The sequence below is a fragment of the Narcine bancroftii genome, chromosome 4 (genome assembly GCF_036971445.1).
Source record: "Narcine bancroftii isolate sNarBan1 chromosome 4, sNarBan1.hap1, whole genome shotgun sequence".
NCBI lineage: Eukaryota > Metazoa > Chordata > Chondrichthyes > Torpediniformes > Narcinidae > Narcine > Narcine bancroftii.
In genome coordinates, this window is record NC_091472.1 from 122,999,508 (window position 1) to 123,018,743 (window position 19,236).

The 19,236-nt window shown below is 37.3% G+C and overlaps 1 protein-coding gene and 1 long non-coding RNA gene across 3 annotated transcripts in view; one reads left to right on the top strand and one right to left on the bottom strand.

Moving 5' to 3' along the window:
- The window catches only part of LOC138761089 (uncharacterized), a 247,081-nt gene that overhangs the window by 12,745 nt on the left and 215,100 nt on the right, over positions 1 to 19,236 (top strand). For both annotated transcript variants that reach the window (XR_011356110.1, XR_011356111.1), the window contains exon 2: positions 4,096 to 4,238. This is a non-coding gene — a long non-coding RNA (uncharacterized lncRNA). The remainder of the gene's footprint in view (positions 1 to 4,095; positions 4,239 to 19,236) is intronic.
- The window catches only part of LOC138760233 (seizure 6-like protein), a 126,413-nt gene continuing 114,827 nt past the window's right edge, over positions 7,651 to 19,236 (bottom strand). Inside the window, exons 15-17 of the mRNA XM_069930565.1 lie at positions 18,418 to 18,532; positions 16,053 to 16,155; positions 7,651 to 12,040 (exon numbers count right to left, since the gene is read on the bottom strand). Coding sequence (XP_069786666.1) covers positions 12,011 to 12,040; positions 16,053 to 16,155; positions 18,418 to 18,532 — 248 coding nt within the window. The 3' untranslated portion in view covers positions 7,651 to 12,010. The remainder of the gene's footprint in view (positions 12,041 to 16,052; positions 16,156 to 18,417; positions 18,533 to 19,236) is intronic.

Genomic DNA, 19,236 nt, shown 5'->3' on the forward strand with positions numbered 1-19,236 from the left:
AATTGATCAAAAGACATCAATCCATTATTATCACAATATCCAAATTAGAGATTCCCTTGTGATATCATTTATTTAAAAAAGATTATCTTTTGAAAAAAGCATTTTAATGAAATAATATATCCATCAATTTCTAATTTAACTTTATTACAGATGTTCAACAAATGTTTTATTATCGAAGCTTCCTTACCTATTACATTGGATTTAAAATCCCATTTATAAATGAACTCATCTGGTTTAACTTCTTCTATCTTATTTAGTTCAATATCCACCCATGATGGTTAAATTTTAACAAACATAAAAATAAAACTCTTAATTGTGCTGCTCTGTAATCATTCTTAAAATTGGGAAGTTGTAATCCTCCTTGTTCATATTTCCATGTTAATTTTTCTAATGCCTTTCTTGCCATCTTGCCTTTCCAAAGAAATTTCCTAACTTGCTTATTTAAATCTTTAAAAAAATTGAGGTAGAGATATAGGGAAGAATTGGAATAAATATTTAAGTCATGGAAAAATATTCATTTTAATACAGTTAACTCTCCCAATTAATGTAATCGGTAAACTTACCCATTTCTTTAAACCTTCCTCTATCTTTTTAAGTAATGGAATATAATTTAATTTATATAAAGTTTTCAAATAGCTATCAATACATATACCTAAATATTTAATCTTATCTCTCTATTTAAAATAAACCTTTTGTCCACATTTTAATCCAATTTATCTTATATCCCAAAATTTTCCCATAATCTAACAAATGACTATAGGGTCTTGGTAATGATATTTGTGGTTGAGTTAAATAAACTAATACATCATCAGCAAATAAACAAATTTTATGTTGTACCTTATTTATCTCAAATCACTTTGTTGATCATCTCTAAATTTTTGTGCTTCTTTTGCTAAAGCAAACAAAGCTGGTGATAAAGGACACCCCTACCAACTAGACCTATTTAATTTAAAAAATTGAGATATATGTCCATTAGTAATCACTTTAGCTTTGGGACTTCTATATAAGGCCTTAATACAATTTATAAATATATAATTTAATATAATTTATAAAGTTAATACCAAAATCAAATTTACTTAACACTTTAAATAAAAAAAATCCCACTCTAACCTATCAAAAGCTTTTTTGGCATCTAAAGCTACAATAAGACTTAAATCTTCTTTTTTCTCAGCTCAATGAATTATACTTAATAACCTTACTATATTCTCCAAAGTTAATGAATTATACTTAATAACCTTACTATATTCTCCAAAGTTTGTCTATTTTTAAAAAATACCTGTCTGATCCATATTTATTAAATCAAGAAGATATTCATTAATCCTATTCGCCACTACTTTTGCTACAATTTTATAGTCTATGTTTAACAAAGATATAGGTCTATAAGAAGTAGGCTTTAATGGGTCTCCATCTTTTTTAGGAATAATCATAATTATTGCCAGAGAAAATATTGTTTAGAAGCCTATTCTATTATTTTCATAAATCATGGAATCAATAAATCTTTAAACACTCTATAAAATTCAACTGGAAGCCCATCTTCATCTGAAGATTTATTATTTTTTAAACTAGTAAGTGCATCATAAATCTTCTGCTCAGTAAAAGGACTCTCTAATTGATCTAAACATTTTTGAGTCAAAGATGGTAATGTTAATTATGACAAATCTATCGTCTCTTCATCTTGTAGTGATTCAAATTCATTAAATACATTATTAATTCTTTGTGGCTTATATGTCACTTCATCATTTTCCTCTTCTATAGCATTAATTGTTTTAGAAGATTGTTCTGCTTTTAATGGCCAAGCCAAAACTTTGTGATCTTTCACTTTCTGCTTAGATTGTAATATCATTTTCTCTGCTATATATGATAACATTGTATTATATTATAATATTTTATTTGCTAAAATTCTATATTAATCCTCAAAGGGTGATTTTTGAATTTCTTTTGCCAAGAAAGTTATCTCCTTTTCCAATTTGTCTATATCTTTCATATATTCTTTTTTGTTTTGATGAATAACTTATAATTTGACCTTGTAAATAAGTTTTCAATGTATCTCAAATTACAAACATATTATCTACTAAATTTAAGTTAGTTTCACAAAACAATTGACTATGTTGTGTTATAAATAAACAAAAATCCAGTCTCTTCAATATTAAAGAATTCAATCTCCATCTATAAATTAAATGTTGTTTTACTGCAAATTCCAACTCAATTAAAAGAGAATGGTCAGATAATTATATAGGTTTATAATTCATAGCAATCATTCTTCATTGATTTTGAGCAGAAAGCAAGAAAAAAATTCAATTCTAGAATATATATCAAATCTGTTAGAATAAAAAGAATAATCCCTTTCTTTAAGATGCATTCTTCTCCATATATCAATTAAATTAAAATCTTTCATTAAAAATAACAATGTTTTAGCTGCCTTTGATTTCACTATATGTCTTAAAGACCTATCCAATACAGGTTCTAAACAAATATTAAAATCACCACCCACCAAAACATTTTTGTGTACATTCACTAAGATTAAAAAAGTATCCTGTATAATTTTTTGATCATCTAAATTCAGTGCAGAAATAGTCAATAAAGTCCATTCTTCAGAAAATATTTGACAATTTACTATAAGATACCTTCCCACTGGATCTGTAATTACATCTTGAATTTTAACTGGTAAAATTTTAAAGTAAAATTGCCACTCCCCTAGCTTTAGAGTTAAATGTAGAGAAATCTATTTGACCTATCCAATCTCTTGTCAATTTTAAATGTTCACCTTCAGTTAAATGAGTCTCTTGTTAAAAAAAAACAATATCTACTCCTAATTTCTTGATATACGATAATATCTTCTTTCTTTTTATGGTTCCATTAATCCCATTAATATTAAAACTTAATATCTTAACTGTTTTACCCATTATTTTACAAATTATTAACGTACATTCCTATCCAGGAAGAATTTGCATACATTAAATTGGTCTGAGATTTCATCATCTGCAATCCAAAAGCAATGAACTTATTCAAAATAAAAATATTATGTAAAAGTGTTAAATTAACAAATAAAAACCCTCCCTCCCCAAAATGCCAGATAAATCAGCATTACTCCCCTCCATTTTACGGGTCATAGTTAAACCACAAAAGCACATGTCGTTGTCAGAAACTAACAAACACAATCCCTGACTTCTGAGGAAAATGAAAAAAAAATTATAGAAAGAGGAGAACATACTCCCCATTTTAATAAATCATTTCAACAAGTCCTTTTGTGGTAGGCAAACCATGGACAGATCTTTAACAAAATCTTTGGTCTGAATATAGTTGTTGAAGAAGGCATTCGGCTGATTTGGAATTAAAATCTTTCAAAGTTGCTGAATATCGCAACACAAATCTATAACCTTTATCATATAAAGCCTTCTTAACCGGATTAAACTCTTTCCCAAAAGAACTTGACTCAGATCTGGATAAAAAAAGATCTTGTCACCCTTGTAATTCAAAGGTCCATGTTCTTTAGCACTTCATAGTTTAAAAATCTGATCAATATAGACTGATGTCTTTGATTTGGTTGCAGATTTTGTTGGAGAGCTCTATGGGCTCTCTCAATAAAAATTTTCTCTTCGAAGTTTCCTTGTCCAAATATTTGTGGAATCCAATCTTGAAAAAAATGAATTACATCTTGACTTTCTTTATCTTCAGATATTCCAACAATTTAAAGATTATTCTTTCTACTATAATTTTCCAAAATATCAACCTTCTCTAATAATTTTCATTCATAGAAACCAAAGCAGTGACAGAGTCCTCATTAACATTTGTTATTTCTGCTATGTGTTGAACTTCACGGCCATCCTGAATTATTTCTTCTAATTTATCGACCCTTTCTAAAACATTATTGATTTAGTTAAATCAATTTTAACTTGTTGTATTTCTCCAGTTAAAAATTTAAATTATTCTCCATTGCATTTGCAAGATTATCAATTTTAGCCTCAATTTTATCAAATTTTTTCTTAAACCCGCCTTGCCTTTAAATTCTTCTTCTATAGTTGTGTCTTCATCTTCACTTGTAGAGTCACTAGAATCATCTTCCACACCAAGTAAGTCTTCTTCTTCTTCTTGCAGACCTGGAGTGCTGGACTGGCCCATTAAGAGAGGTGAAGATTTTTTCCCTTTAATTTTTTCATCCCCAGCGTGCACGCTCAGTGAGGAAGTAACTTTCGGGATGGCGCCATCTTTGTGGAGAGCCACAGGGATGAGTTGAAGAGGTAGGCCCGGGTTCTTTTTCTTTCCTTGGTTCGTGTTTTTCTTTTGGTGTACTTTTCGGAGTTTTTTCTTTTTTCAGTGACATTATAATTAAAGTTGTCAGTGTTTTAAAAAGACTTTAAGTTAACTTTAATGGTAAAAACAATTAGCATTTTTAAAATGAAAATCCCCATGAGTCGTAAGGGAGCACTGCGTTCCCTACAGCATCATGTGACCTCCCCTCTGCCCCAGGATGAGGTTCTTTTAACTCCAATCAAATGTCAAATTCTGTTTTTTGCCTCTCTCTTAGCCAGGCATGCAATATTGCTTCGATGGAAGGATACTGCCTCGCCTACCATGCTCGGTGGTTAAGGGACGTTATGTCCTGTTTAAGTCTAGAAAAGATTTGTTTCTCAATTAGTAACTCAAATATAAGGTTTCAAATGTTGTGTGAATAATTTTTGAATATTTTCCATAACCTCTAGGCATAATAGAAATCCTAAGCTTTAGTACTTTGGTGTTTAACTTCAGGAGAAACATACCTTCCTCTGTTTTCTTCTTTTAAGCCATACAACATGGTAAGGGGTTTAGAGACATGTCTAACCATGTTAAAATAATTAGATGTGTTTTCTGTGTTATATTATTGTGGATTGAATCTATATGCCTGTATAACTTGCTGAGCTATGTAATTTATCATTTTTATTGTGCATGCCATAAATGTATTATATATGCATTTTTATGTGTATATAAAATCAATAAAATATTCTACAAATATTATTAATAATAAATAAAAATTATAACCCCTCTGGTTTATATGTATAAAGCTGAGGGGTTATAAACAGAAAGATTGAACAGGCTGAAAAATTTCCCTTCAGAAATGAAAAGGATGACCGAATAGAGGTATTCTTATTTACAAAGATATCTTCAAGCGAGGGTTTAGAAAAATAAGATTATCTCTAAAAGATGTAATAAAGGTAGGAAAAAAACTACAGAGAGGCTATTTAGAATTTGAAATGTATAACTGCAAGGCAGAGTTGAGACAATGTTTAAAGAGAAACTAGATTAGGCCCTGAACAAGAAAGAAGAGGATGTGTTGTCTAGGTGAGATTAAAAAATTGGGAGAAAGCATGTTACATAGAAACTCCTGCTTGTATTGATTGATCTGATTCTGTACTGTAAATCCTACATACTTGACACCTTAGCTTTTTAGTTAGAAACAAATTCTCCCTTCTACATTTATCCACATTACACTAAGAATTTCATTTATCACTATTCTTTTGCATTAGTACAAACTCATTTCTGAGAATTTCCTCCAAGATCGATCATCTGCAAATATGCAGTCGTAGAACAAACGTTCGCAACCAAGCTGATGATTATATTACCAGTCATGGAATACATTTCTCTCCTTTTATTTTGTTTCTCCCTTCGTGGCCTGTGGGATATCCCATGATGAGCAGTTGAATGGACTTTTCACTGAATGTTAGAGATGTGAGAAGTGATCTTGTTGAAACACACAAATTCTGAGATGGGATCACAAGTCAGAATTCAGAGCCAGTTTCTTCTGGCTCGTGAATCCAATTTTAGGGTAAGGGCTCAGATATACATGAGTCTTTGGAATTCTTCAAGGGGGGGCAGTTGATGCTCAATTATAAAGATGTTCAACACAAAAACAGGTCCTTCACCCATCTCCTCACTTCCATCATTCAACATCAGTTCATTCTAATTGCGCATTAAACCCATTTTTAAAAACTTTCCCTACATTCCCATAGGAGAATTAAACAGGCTATTTGGTCCATCAAGTCATGCTGACCATCAATATTCAGTAAATTAGTCCTACACCATCCCACCTTTTATTCTCATCAACACCCTCATATTCTACCACTCACCTATATGCTAGATGCAATTTATGGCAGCTAATTAACCTAACAAGGCAATCATCTTTGGAATGTGGGAAAAAAATCAGGGCGCCGAGAGGAAATCCACACTGTCAAATATTTTTACAAAGTAGGGGAATTAAGGGATATGGGGAAAAGGCAGGTAGGTGGAGATGAACCTGTCATCAGATCAGCCATGATCTCATTTGAATAGTGGACCAGGCTTGATGGGCCGGATGGCCTTCTCTTGCTCCTATTCTTATGTTCTTATTAGAAGAATATTAAATTAAAGCACAGATAACACCTGAGGTCAGGGTTGAAGCATGTCTCAGCATTTCTTATGGAGTTAAACAGGAAAGTCTGCAGATGTTGGGATTGTAGTGCAATCAACAAAAGTGCTGGAGAAACTCAGCAGATCATGCAGCATCTATAGGCAGTTTGATGAAGAGCTCTGGGCTGAAATGTTGGTTACTTCCTGTATATGCTGTGTGATCTGCTAAATTTCTCCAGCCATTTTGTTCTGCATTTTTACGACTGTTTTGATTCAATTTTGCAAAATGGATAAAAATATCTTGTGTTCATTATAATTCAGGATGAAGATGGTAACACAATGATGTGTTTGTAGGGCAAAACAATTAGACATCCGCAATACACAAACGTGCTAAAGAAACTCAGCAGATCACACAGTATCTAGAGGAGGTAAAGGGTTAACAATGTTTTGGGTCTGCGCCTTCACCAGGCATAATACAGGCAGGTACCTGAATAAAAAAGGTGTGTGGGGCGGAAAAGAGAGAGAAAAGGGCAGGGGAGGAGCACAGTTTAAAAGATCATGTGGCTGTAGAACTCGAGAGCAGCGGGGATAATGGGGAGCGATGAGAGAGGCGCTCACAGAACTCCCTTCAAAGAGAGAAGAACTTCCTCATGGGTGGGCATCCCTTGAAGAGACTTCTGAGTAAGCTTTGTGTTGTGCAGGACCTGCTGACAAGAATAATCAGAGCAAATTTTAAGGGCAAAAACTTTAACTGTAAAATGCCATCCAAACAGATGCAAATATGCCACAAGGGAAGGTAACTTATGGAGATATTTAAATAAATAGAGGTTCCTGAGTTGCAAGGGATTTAGAAAAATAAGGAAAAGACAGGAAGGTGGGCTGAAATCTGCCAGAAGTAAGAAATTAATTCCAATTCACCCCATTCTGTTGTATTTAGATAATGCATGGTCAAGTTTGGCTTCATTCCACGTTTTGGAGCATGCTGCATAATGTATGATTAATATAGGATTCATTTCTTCATTCTATCAGTCATTTATTCATATTGCATGCCATATGTAGAACAATCATTGCTGTAACATCTGGTAATTCTGATAAAACTTAAAATTAAGTTACTGCGAATGTCTGTAGGATTTCAAAATGTGCACATATCAGAGCAGATTGTCAAATTATAGCACTGGGAATGGAAAGTTAGATCCACAAAAAGTGAATCACAATTATATGGAAATTCATTTATAATTTATAATTGACCCTATACTCCAAATAATACATTACAAACCAGCAAAGACTCCATTACATTTACAGGTAAGGATACCACACAATTAATTGCCCAATTTTAAAAAAAGTGTCAAACATCATAAATTTAGAAATGGTCCCTTTTATTATCTCAGAAAAATGTGGCATCCATAAAGGCTGTTAGCCTTGTTAAGGAGAAAGGGTGGTTATGTTAACAGACTGTATAAATAACAACAGCAAGACAGCAGTTATCAGACAAAACTTGCATTTATATGGTATCTTTCACATCATATCAGAACACTTCACAAACAACAAAATACTTTTTGAAGTGTACTTATAATCTACTGTAGGAGGCACAGCAGTTGATTTGCACACAGCCATCTCCAACATATTTCAATGTGCTAAACTAATTTGAAAATGTTTAGTGATCTACACCTATGACATTCTTAACCCACAGTACTGGAGAGGTTCCAATGAATGTAAAATTCTGCTTGAATCTGTTACCAATGCCTGATCTAATCAATGTTAGTGCAGTCTATCCTGTTTTTTTTTGTTGTTGCAAATTTAATGTGAACAACTCACTTTCTTTATGTCAAAAGGCTGACCATTTCTGTTCAAGATTGAGCTGTTGGACTCCAAACTAACATTGCATCAAGTTATGTAATTGTATTGTACAGGAATATATTGATTTTTTTGGCAGATGCTTACCTAATTGGATCTTCTTACTATATGATAGCAGCAGGAATCAGTAATGGCTATGCACGCACCTTGACAACCAACACAATTATCCATTTTTCACATGAGTGGCAAATTGTGTTGGAGCATAGGTGGATCACAGATCATCCTGACCTCTAGTGCCTGATATCAGGTAACTATTGACTGGACTATATCTCCTGGACGTGAATAACAAGTAGCCCAATATCAGATGGCAGAGGCCTTTGTACTTAGGTATGTGGTACGGGAGAGGTTTTGAGAGAGAATCACCCATGTGCAAGGTGAGTGATAGGAGAATCAGGGGCAGTAGTCACCCTGTGGGAGTACTGCTCTCTTTTCTGATCTCTCACCAAAGAGCCATAGAAATTTACAGCAGAGGAAGGGAGGCCATTTGCCAATTGTGTTCACGATGGCCAAAAATAGACCTTAACTCATCTCAATCCCTGTTGTTTGGTCCTTGGCTCTATTGGTTACAACAGTTCAAAAACTCTTGAAATAAAGAAGTAATGAAATAAAAATAATCCAAATTATTTTGGACTACTTCTTCACCTTGTTCCTCTATCCATGGTTTCATCATCATGGGTAAAGTAGATGTCAGGCCTTGATGAGAGCTTGAGCAGTAAATGTACATACATATAGGAACCTATTGCATCTGTTGGCTCTCCTTCCCAAATGTTAGGATTGGCTGGTTAAAGCTGATGCTTGTGAGAAATGATCAGAGTGTAGGGCACTGAAGAATTTTAACTGTCCACATACCTGCTGAGAGAACGATTTTGAAGCCATTTCTCAATATTAATGGGCTATTTAGCTTAGCTTCTTGGCAGAAATTACTGCACAATCTTCATAGAAAGGCTAGTATCCTTATACTGTAGTCATTTTCACCAACTCCCTGTGTTCCAACTTCACATGTAATAAAAAAACTTTTAAGAATGTATCCATTGTTATAATGTAGGAAATGCAGTAGCCAAATTGCACACAGCAAAATCTCAGGGACACAAGACCGAAACCCATCTCAGCAATTCCAAGGATAAATGTAGAATTCATTCAGGTGAATTGGATGAAACACAAAAGTCTGCAGACACTGTGATTATAGGAAAAGCATGAAAATGCTGGAGGCATTCAGCAGGTCACCCAGCATCCATAGAAAAAATATATAACCCCCAAACTTTTTTTTCTTGTTCCATACATGCTGCCTGTGCTGTTGAGGTTGTTGAAATAAATGCAGCTTAACAACTAAAGAATACCAAAGTAATAGTTGACATAATTTGTAGAACTTTTGCTTTTGACTCAGAAGATTGTATGTACCAGTCTGATCAAAGAAAACTGTAGCCTGATGTACAAGTGGAGTATTAAAGTTTATTACAAGGTATTAGATGTCCCTACACATAAATCCAAAATATTCCCTCACACTCTTGACTAAAATCAACCCCAAATTCAACATGAAAGGGAATCACTTCCTCAGGTCATTGTTGTCCTTTGTGTGAGGTTGCTGCTTGTAGATTGAACACCACATTGTAGTACCAGAAGTACCTCACTGACTAAAGCTCATTTGTACATGATGGATCACAGAAAGTCACAGTGTTCATTCATATTTAAACTCCACTTTTGCGATCATTTTCCTACCTAAGCCAAGCCAACTGGAGGTAAGACAGAATATTGCAATTACATCCTTGGTGAAGAAATATTGGGTAATCTTTGTAGAGTAAGGAGTACAGAAAGTTATTTTAAAAATAGTGATCTCTTGCTGCATAATTATCCACCTTTCCACGCAGTTCTCCCTTTAACCATACCTGTCACACCATGGTACAATATCTAGTGCTCACTCTTTGTGGGTAAGGTTAGACAAAGTGTTCACCAGAATGTATTGTTATTTAAGTTGAACAACACAGCTGAATTTTTCCAGTCCATACCTACCTGTGTCTGTGGACATGGATGGGAAGCAAGATCTGAGCTGATGATCACCTCAGCTTCTCAGCTTTTAGGGCAGCTCCAAGACTCATGTCTGTTCTTAGGTGATATAGCTCAGCTTTGATCTGAGACTTGTTTCCTCAATGGAGAGAGTCAAACAGTGCCATTTTAACATCATTAGCTCTTAATATTTATGTATTTGGGGCAAGGGATGAAATAGCAATATATTTTGTAACTGACCACAACAACATTTAATCAGAACAGAATTCTCCAAGATATAACTTTATCAGTAGAATAAAAATCTTCATTATCAAGTAGCAAAGGTTCAGGTCCAAAAAATTCCTTCCCTATCCAGGTATGCTGGTGTCATGCACTTTGTTTTCATTTATGTTCCAAATATAAGCAGAAATATTAACAAAATCTATGTTACCAAGGGCATGTATGGATTCTGTGGATGTACAGCAAGAATATACAGATGCACATTACATCACATCAGAAGCCTTTTAATTAATTAATTTACACAGACATACAGTACATGCATGTATACACATGTATGCGCCTGTATACAGATAATATATACACAGGGAAAGTACGTACACAGATGGTGTACAGTTAGACATAAAGAGACTTTCGAAAAATATTTGTCAAGCAATTCTCCCATTATAGGGACATGTAGAAACATAGGGTCAGACTCAAGTCAAACCAGTCTGTCATTAAATCTTATCATGGGAGATCATGGGTGAACTAGGTTTTTCCTCATTGTCCTTCAATGCTTTTGGTTTACAAAATACTGTCAATCTCAGACTTAACAATTGGCTCACTTGACAAACCCAAATACTTTGAACATTAAAGAAGAGGGGTATTTTGCAGTTAACATCTACATTACATGTTATCAAAATATTCACTATTGAAGCTACTGTTTTGAACTATAAGAAGTAAAATTCCTACAGAGGCAGTACACAAAAGTGCTGGAGAAACTCAGCAGGTCACGCAGCATCCATAGATAGTAAAAGGCAGTTGACATTTCGGGCCTGAGCCCTTCTTCAGCACTTTTGTGTACTGCACTAGACCCCAGCATCTACACATTTTCTTGTTTACCAAGTAAATTTCCTAATTCTCCACATAAGGGAGAACCACCATGTTGGATCATCTTCATCCCAAGCCAACTTTGTGAGATTAAGTGCTGCTTCCACATGGATACCATGCCTGGAGGATAATACATTTTCCATAGGTGAGACTGTGAAAACCTATTGCACCCACCACCACATTCTTCCCACCAGCCCCCAGCTCAAACCTAACATCTGGAGTCACACAAAACAGTTTTACAAAATACCTGGGCCCATTTGGTAGCAGTGTGAAAATGTTGTACTGTGCTTCCAAAGTCAATGTAATGAAATTTAGTGGCAAAGTACAATGAACTGATGCAACCAAGTGGGAATTAATTTCTAGGAATTCACTACTTTAAGTGGACATTTAGGAATTGCTTTGACCAGAAATAAATTGCTGCATAATTTTTCTAAAGTCAAATGTTAATTTGGTCTCCTTTAAATACTCAGTTTTGCTTCCGAATAACATCTGGAAAATTTGAGGAACTTGTCCCACACTGAGATGCAAGGCTTATTTACAGGGGAACATAGCTGGGTGCATTACACTTAGGGGAGCATCCAGGTCTTGGAGGTCAGTGATTGCTACTCTGGAATGGAAAGCATGGAAAAGTTCATTCTCTGGGTTCAGGACTTGCAAGGCTCTGGCAGTTTTCTGGAATCTCCTCATTGTGCCTCTTCCTTGTCTTTATTCATATGGAAACTTCATACTCTCTAGTGTCCTGGAATCAAATGGAGGAATAAAGGTAGAATATTCAGAGCATTGCTTTACCTAGCTACCTCAGCAACAATGACAACATTGTTATATCAACCTCAGACCATCTTGGTAGCCACCATTAAGGGATTTATCAAAAGAGAAGCAGAGGTAAGAAGTACCACCTGCTGTCTTGGAAAAGCTGTAACCATATTGAAGGACACACCCCACCCCACTCTTCTCCCCCTTCCTTCAGACAGAAGATAGTGGAGAGGGTCAAGAACTTCAAATTCCTGAGTGTCAACATTTCTGAGGATCTGTCCTGGAGTCTCCACATTAACGCAATTACAAAGAAGGCTCGACAGTAGCTATAGTTTGGAATGTCACCGAAGACTCTTTTAAACTTCTACAAGTATATTGTGGAGAGCATTCTAGCTGGTTGCATTACAGCCGGGTATGGAGGTGCCAATTCTAAGGACAAGAATAAACTCCAGAAGGTTGTTAACTCGGCCTGCGACATCACAGGCATCAAGGACAACTACATGAGGCGATGTCTTAAAAAAGCAGCCTCTATCCTCAAAGACCCCCACCATCCAGGCCATGCCCTCTTCCCTTTGCTACCATTGGGAAAAAGGTGAGCCCTCAATGGCACTGCCATCAGATTCCTGAATAATCAATGAACCAAAGACATTGCCTTACTTTTCGTGCACTATTATTTTTATTATTTTTTTTAAGTAATGGTTGTCAGATGGTTTGCACTATAATGCTGCCACAAAACATCAAATTTCATATTTGTTCATGACAATAAATCCTGATTCTGAGCTTGAAAACACAAACCTCTAAATCTAGGACAGTTCTTTCCTCCTGTTATCAGACTTTTAAATGAACTGCTCATTGGTAAAGAACAATGGCTTTAGCCTGTGTTAATTATACTTTCCTGAATACCTTCCACTCTTTGACTTACTGTAGCATTATGCCCTGCATTTTGTTTTATTATTGCACAATCTTCTGTACTTATGGGTAAGTGTTCTTTTGGATCTCAACTCGGGGTTGTGGGAACAAGCCGCGAGAGAGGCAAAGTGAGAAGGTTCCAAGCAGATAAATTGGCAATGGGATTGGTAAGTATTCTCTTGAATCTCTCCATTGGCCAATTAGCTCCAGCCAATAAAAAGAGGGGAAGCACAATTGGAGTAGCCAGTGAGGAGCTGCCAGTTTGTGAATGGATCAAGGTAGGATTGGGACTTTGAGGCTTCGACAAGCAGAGCCTAAGGAGAATAGGGCCACCCTATTCGAGGATCAAAATTGATTCAGCTATTAGGCACAGGTAAGGGCAGGTTTTATTTATATAATTTTTTTCATCTAGTCATAAGCAGTGGGAATGGCAGCCAAGGGGAATGCTCCTCTTGCAGAATGTGGGTCAGGGAAGCAGTATCCTTGACGACTGCATCTGTGAGAAGTGCATCCAGCTGCAGCTCCTGACAAACCATGTTAAGGAATCAGAGCTGGAGTTGGATGAACTCCAGATCATTTGGGAGGCAGAAGGGGTAATAGTTAGGAGTTACAGGGTCATTATCACACCAAGAAGGGAGGAGAAGGGTAGCTGGGTGACATTCAGGAGAGGCATCCCTGTGACCACTCCCCTCAATAACAAGTATACCATTTTGGATACTGTTGGGGGGGACGGGACACTGACCTACAAGGGACAACCCAAGGCAATCAAGTCTCTGGCATGGATTCTGGTCTAGTGTCTAAGATGGGAAGGGAGAAGAGGAGGCGAGCTATAATGATATGGGATTCCATAGTTGGTACAGATAAGAGGTTCTGTGGAAGGGATTGAGAGTCCTAAATGGTATGTTGCCTCCCTGGTGCCAAGGTCTGAGATATCTCAGATTGAGTTCACAGCATTCTCAGGAGGGAGCATGAGCAGCCAGATATCATGGTCTCTGTGGAGATCAATGTGATGTGGTCCTGCAAAGAGAGTTCAGGGAGTTAGGTGATAAGTTGAAGGATAGGACCTCTGCGGTTGTGATCTCAGGATTGCTCCCTGTGCCACATGCTAGTGGGGTTAGAAATAGGAGGATTATGCAGATTAACATATGGCTAAAGAGATCATGCAATAGGGAGGGCTTCAGGTTTCTGGCTCATTGGACTCTCTTCTAGGGAAGGTGGGACTTGTTCATCTGAACTGGAAGGGTACTAATATCCTTGCAGGATGGTTTGCTGGCATTTAAACTAGATTTGTAGGGGGGTGGGAATCAGAATTCCAGAGCAAATAGGGGAGTGGAAGAGGAAAAAGATGAAGTGAAGCTGGCATGTAACATCAGAAGTCAAAGGCTGTGTACATGGAGGAAATATTCTCAGGTGCGTCTATTTCAATGTAAAAAGTATTGTAGAAAAGGCAGATGAGCTTAGGGGGTGGATTGGCATGTGGAATTATGACATTGTGGTCATTAGTAAAACTTGTTTGCAGGAGGGGAATGAAAGGGGGAGGAGTGGCATTGGGTGGATAAATCCCCAAGGTCTGACAAGATATTCCCTCAGTCCTTGAGGGAGGCTAGAGTACTAATTGCAGGGACTCTGGCAGAATATTTAAAATGCCCTTAGCCTCAGGTGTGATGCTGGAGGATTAGAAGGTAGCTCATGCTGTTTCATTGTTTAAAAAAGGCTATAAAAGTAACCCAGGAAATTATAGGTCAGTGAACCTGACATTAGTAGTAAGTAAATTATTGGAATGTGTTTTAAGAGATTGGATATTCAAGTATTTGGATAGCCAGGGACTGATTAGGAATAGTCGTCATGGCTTTGTGCATAGTAGATCGTGTTTAACCAATCTTATAGAGTTTTTCGAGGGAGCTTGCCAAGGTCCCACATGGGGGTTGGTCAGGATGGTTTAAACACTTGGTACTCATGGTGAGGTAGTGAACTGGATTTGACATTGACTACAGGAGAGAAAGCCAGAGAGTGGTAGTGGATGATTGCTTCTCAGATGGCAGGTCTGCGTCGAGTGGTGTGTCTCAGGGATCAGTACTGGGACCATTGTTGTTTGTCATCTATATCAATGATCTGGATGATAATGTAAACTGGATAGGAGGGGTATGGAGGGCAATGGACTGGGTGCAGGTCAGTGGGATGAGACAGAATAATAGTTCAGCTCAGACTAGAAGGACCTGCTTCGGTGCTGAAATGTTCTATGGTTTTATGGCCTGGGTTGACTTGCCTGGACAGAATGCAAAATAAAGCTTTACACTGCATCTTATTAAACATGACAATGAATATCGGCTTATTCATTCAATCATTCATATTTTCTGACAAGATTTTACTTTACCTGGCAAGTTGTTAGGACCTAGAATGCACTAACAAAAAAAGGTCTGGGTGCAGACACTTCATTGATTTACAGATTTACAGAAGTGTACTGCACTGTACTGTACCAGCACTCTAGCTATGGGGAGAGATTAGAGAGGCTGAGCTTGTTTTTACCTGAAGCAAACTAAGCTGAAGTGTAATCTGATTGGGTATATAACATTTTGAGGCTTAGGAAGGGTAAATAGTCAATCTTTTCTTCTCTGATGGTAGGACTATCAAAAACAAGAGGGCAGATTTAAAATGAGGGAAATAAGTTTTAAAGGGGATTTATTGTGTGTCAATAAAAGTTCTCCACCTGAAACATTGACTGACCATTTCTCTGCTACTTGACTTGCTGAGTTCCTCCAGCCTCTCCTTGTTTATTGCTCATTGCCTTATCCCTTGAATGAATCATACCTCTACTTGCTGCTCTGCACAGTTGCTTACAAGAACCTTGTTATGTTCATTTATTAGCACATACTTTGAAGACGTTGTCCACCATAGGGGAACAAAGCAACATCATCAGCTCATTCTTGTCGCGTCATGTTATCTCTGTAACTGCACTTGACGTGTCCAGCCCCAATAAACGTTCTATCTCCAAATTTTCCCCCATCCCTTTTTTAAGAATATGGATGCAATAAGGTCGTTGAAACCACACTCCCTTCTACATTTATAAGTGAGATAAATAGAATACATACACCTGTCTCAAAGATGGGATTGTCGAAGGCTGTTTCCACCGTGATTTGACTGTATGGATGAGAGGACATCAGAGGCAGGCGCAGGTTTGAGTGATATCGGCACCTGGATAGAGTGAGAGAAAGGAACAATGACTGGACAACAGCTGTGCACAAGACTTTTAAAGATCTATTGAGTAGCATGTGAGAGCCCCTCCAGAATACGTAACCATAGACTGAATGAAAAGCAAATCTATGTATATCAGCCTCTTCATGATAAGCAATATAACAAGTCAATTTACTGGCAATAATTTTGATTCCTTCATAATGCGAGAATCATCTGCACCAAATCCCATTCAGCTAGTAAGTGACCTGGTTTGTCTGCTACAGGCTTGATTTGTGATTTTTATCAACAATCTGGGCACAACCCCAGAACCCAAGCCCCATCACGAAGAACAGTTGTCAACAGTATCACAGTGGTTACATTACTAGACAAATACTCAGGGACAAGGATTTTAATTCCAACCTGATACATGGTAAATTTTATAGCACTATTGGGTTGTTGGAAAATACTGGCTCATTTCCTATGTCTTTTAGGGATGAAAATCTACTATTCATACCTTCTATGGGTAAAAATTACCTCGAGATACTCAATAATGTGAGTGACTATCAACAATTCAGCAAGGCACTTGGTTCATAAGACCATGGACTTTGGAGCAGAATTAGGCCATTTGGCCCACTGAATCTTCACCATTTAAACCATGGCTGATAATATTAATCCTTTCAACCCCACTCTTTGAAGCCCTGAGTAATCAAGAATCTATCAACTGTGGCGGCTCGCCCATGCAACAGGCGAACTGACTCACGGAGTCACGGGAAAGTCCACAGCAGATCTGACCATGAGAGCTCCGGGTGTAGGGCAAGCCCACAGCTTAGCGGCTGATGTCATAAAGGTCCCAAGAGTCACAAGCGTCATCCAGTTCTGAGGGATTTAAATGCATGTGAGAGTTCTATTAAAGTTAGTTGGATCAACTCAGTTTCAACTCTGTGTGGTTCTTTCGCTCGCTGCCTGCCTAGTGCGAATACACAACCTCTGCTTTAAAAATACCCAATGGCTTGGCTTCCACAACCCTCCAAGGTGCCTAATTCCACAGATTTACCACCCTCTGGCTGAATAAATTTCTCCTCATCTTTGTTCCAAAGGGACATCCTTTCATTCTGAGGCTGTGTCCACTGGTCCTAGACACTCACACTGGTGGAAACATCTTCTCCACATCCATTCAATCTAGTCCTTTCAATATTCAGTATGTAAATATTTGGTTCATGTGGTTTTACCCTTTCACATCCACTGAGTGAAATAAAAAAACATTGTGTTAGCATTTCCACCATCTAGACTTTTTTGCCAGAATTGTGCTTGTGGTTTCCTGTTGGATGTGTTCAGGGCAGGTATGATCACCACATTTAAATGATATTTGGTCAGATACATGGAGAGGAAAGATTTACAGGATATTGAGCCAAGCACAGGCAAATGGAACGAGATCACACAGATAGCTTGGTCAGTGTGGATGAATTGAGTCAAAGGGCCTTTTTACCATGCTATGCAAGTCTGTGGGTTTTTTGTATGTTTTAGACACCCAAGAACTTTAAATGCCTCTCTCATGCTTCCAAACAGAGAGTATGCCAAATTTGATTAATCTTCCATCTTAGGAAAACTCCCAACTTTCAGAAATCAATCAAATCCATCGTTTCAAAGGAAAATATACCTCATCTAAAATAAGAAGCGCAAAAATGTTCATGGCACACCAGGTGTAGTTTCATCAAGGTTTGGATTTGTCCCAGAAGGTTTGGAGAGTTTGGAATAGAAACTGGCTGCTCAACTGGCATCCAATAAAACCTGACCACGTTCTGGGTTTAAGTAGGATCTGTACTTTATGTAGGTTGTGATAATTTGGTACATGTGATTTCTGTCCTTGATTGATGTGCATGCATGCAGCAGGGCAAGTCTTTTTCACCTGCTTTTTCTGCAAATGTCACTAGGATGGGATGGAGTTTAAAGGGGGCCTGAGGGTTAATATTTTCATCGAATGGTAGTTATGTGGGACTAGTTGCTAGAGAAATTGGTAGAGGCGGGGAAAATTACATTTAAAAGGAAGGTTCATGAATGGGAAAGGGTTCGAGGGATATGGGCGAAGTGCAGATAAGTGGAAATCGGGCACTTGGTCATCATGGACAATGGGCTGAAGGGCCTTTCTCTCTTTGCTGTATAACTCTACAGCACTAAGTCACAGATTCTGCATTTGGGTTGGGTTCAAGTCAGGCTATAATTTTATTCATAAACAAGTTTTGTATTTGAATATTCAGAAGGGTTAAGAGAATTACTGTGGCTTACCTGGTAATGTAAATGTAGGCGCTTCCCAGCAGTATGGAGATGATGAGAATGGGGATGAATATTGCCAGAGCCATGTTTCCACCATCTATAGGTCTTTCTGCAGCGGCCTGTGCTGCTGGTGAATGGGGAAGAAGCAAGAGAAACACCACTTTATTCTCACAAAGCTCCCTCAATCCAACGTCAAAGCAGTGTGGGACCTTCCTCTCCCCCTCTTTCCCTGAAGCTACTGAGACACCTCTTCCACTGAGTAAAGACTGAGAGTGTTGGCTTTGTCAGACAAATACGTAGAAGCTCCAAATATGCCACATTTTGATTGGAAGAAGGATAAATGCCTTTTTGTCCTTGCTACTTTAATCCCTTTTGCTCTTTTAACACAGAAGAACTGGTTTAACAATGATCAAAATAAATTAATAGTTAATGGAGAGGCTGGCTAATGTATGAACTATTCCCACCAATTTGATTGGAGGGCTGAACACAGTACTCCCAAGTCACTGTGGAAGGGAAATCGAAACTTGGCCTCTACTGTTACCCAATAAATCATTTGCCTCTTTCCAACTTAACCAGGTAACAACTCATCTTTTCTAGTTTCCATTCTACACACCAGACCCTCGGCTGCTTGTGGTGAATGCTGTCATTGCCTTGTTTGTATTAGGCCTCCATTCTCATCTCAGTGCACGTCAATATAGTGAGCACATCAGGCTTTCAGGGTGCAATATGGGCTGTAAGAAGGTTTGATTAAACAATGGCCCAAGAAGAGGTGAGTATCCAGAGAATCAAAATACAAAATATAATTAGGCTTTCACTTGAATTCCGCCAAAT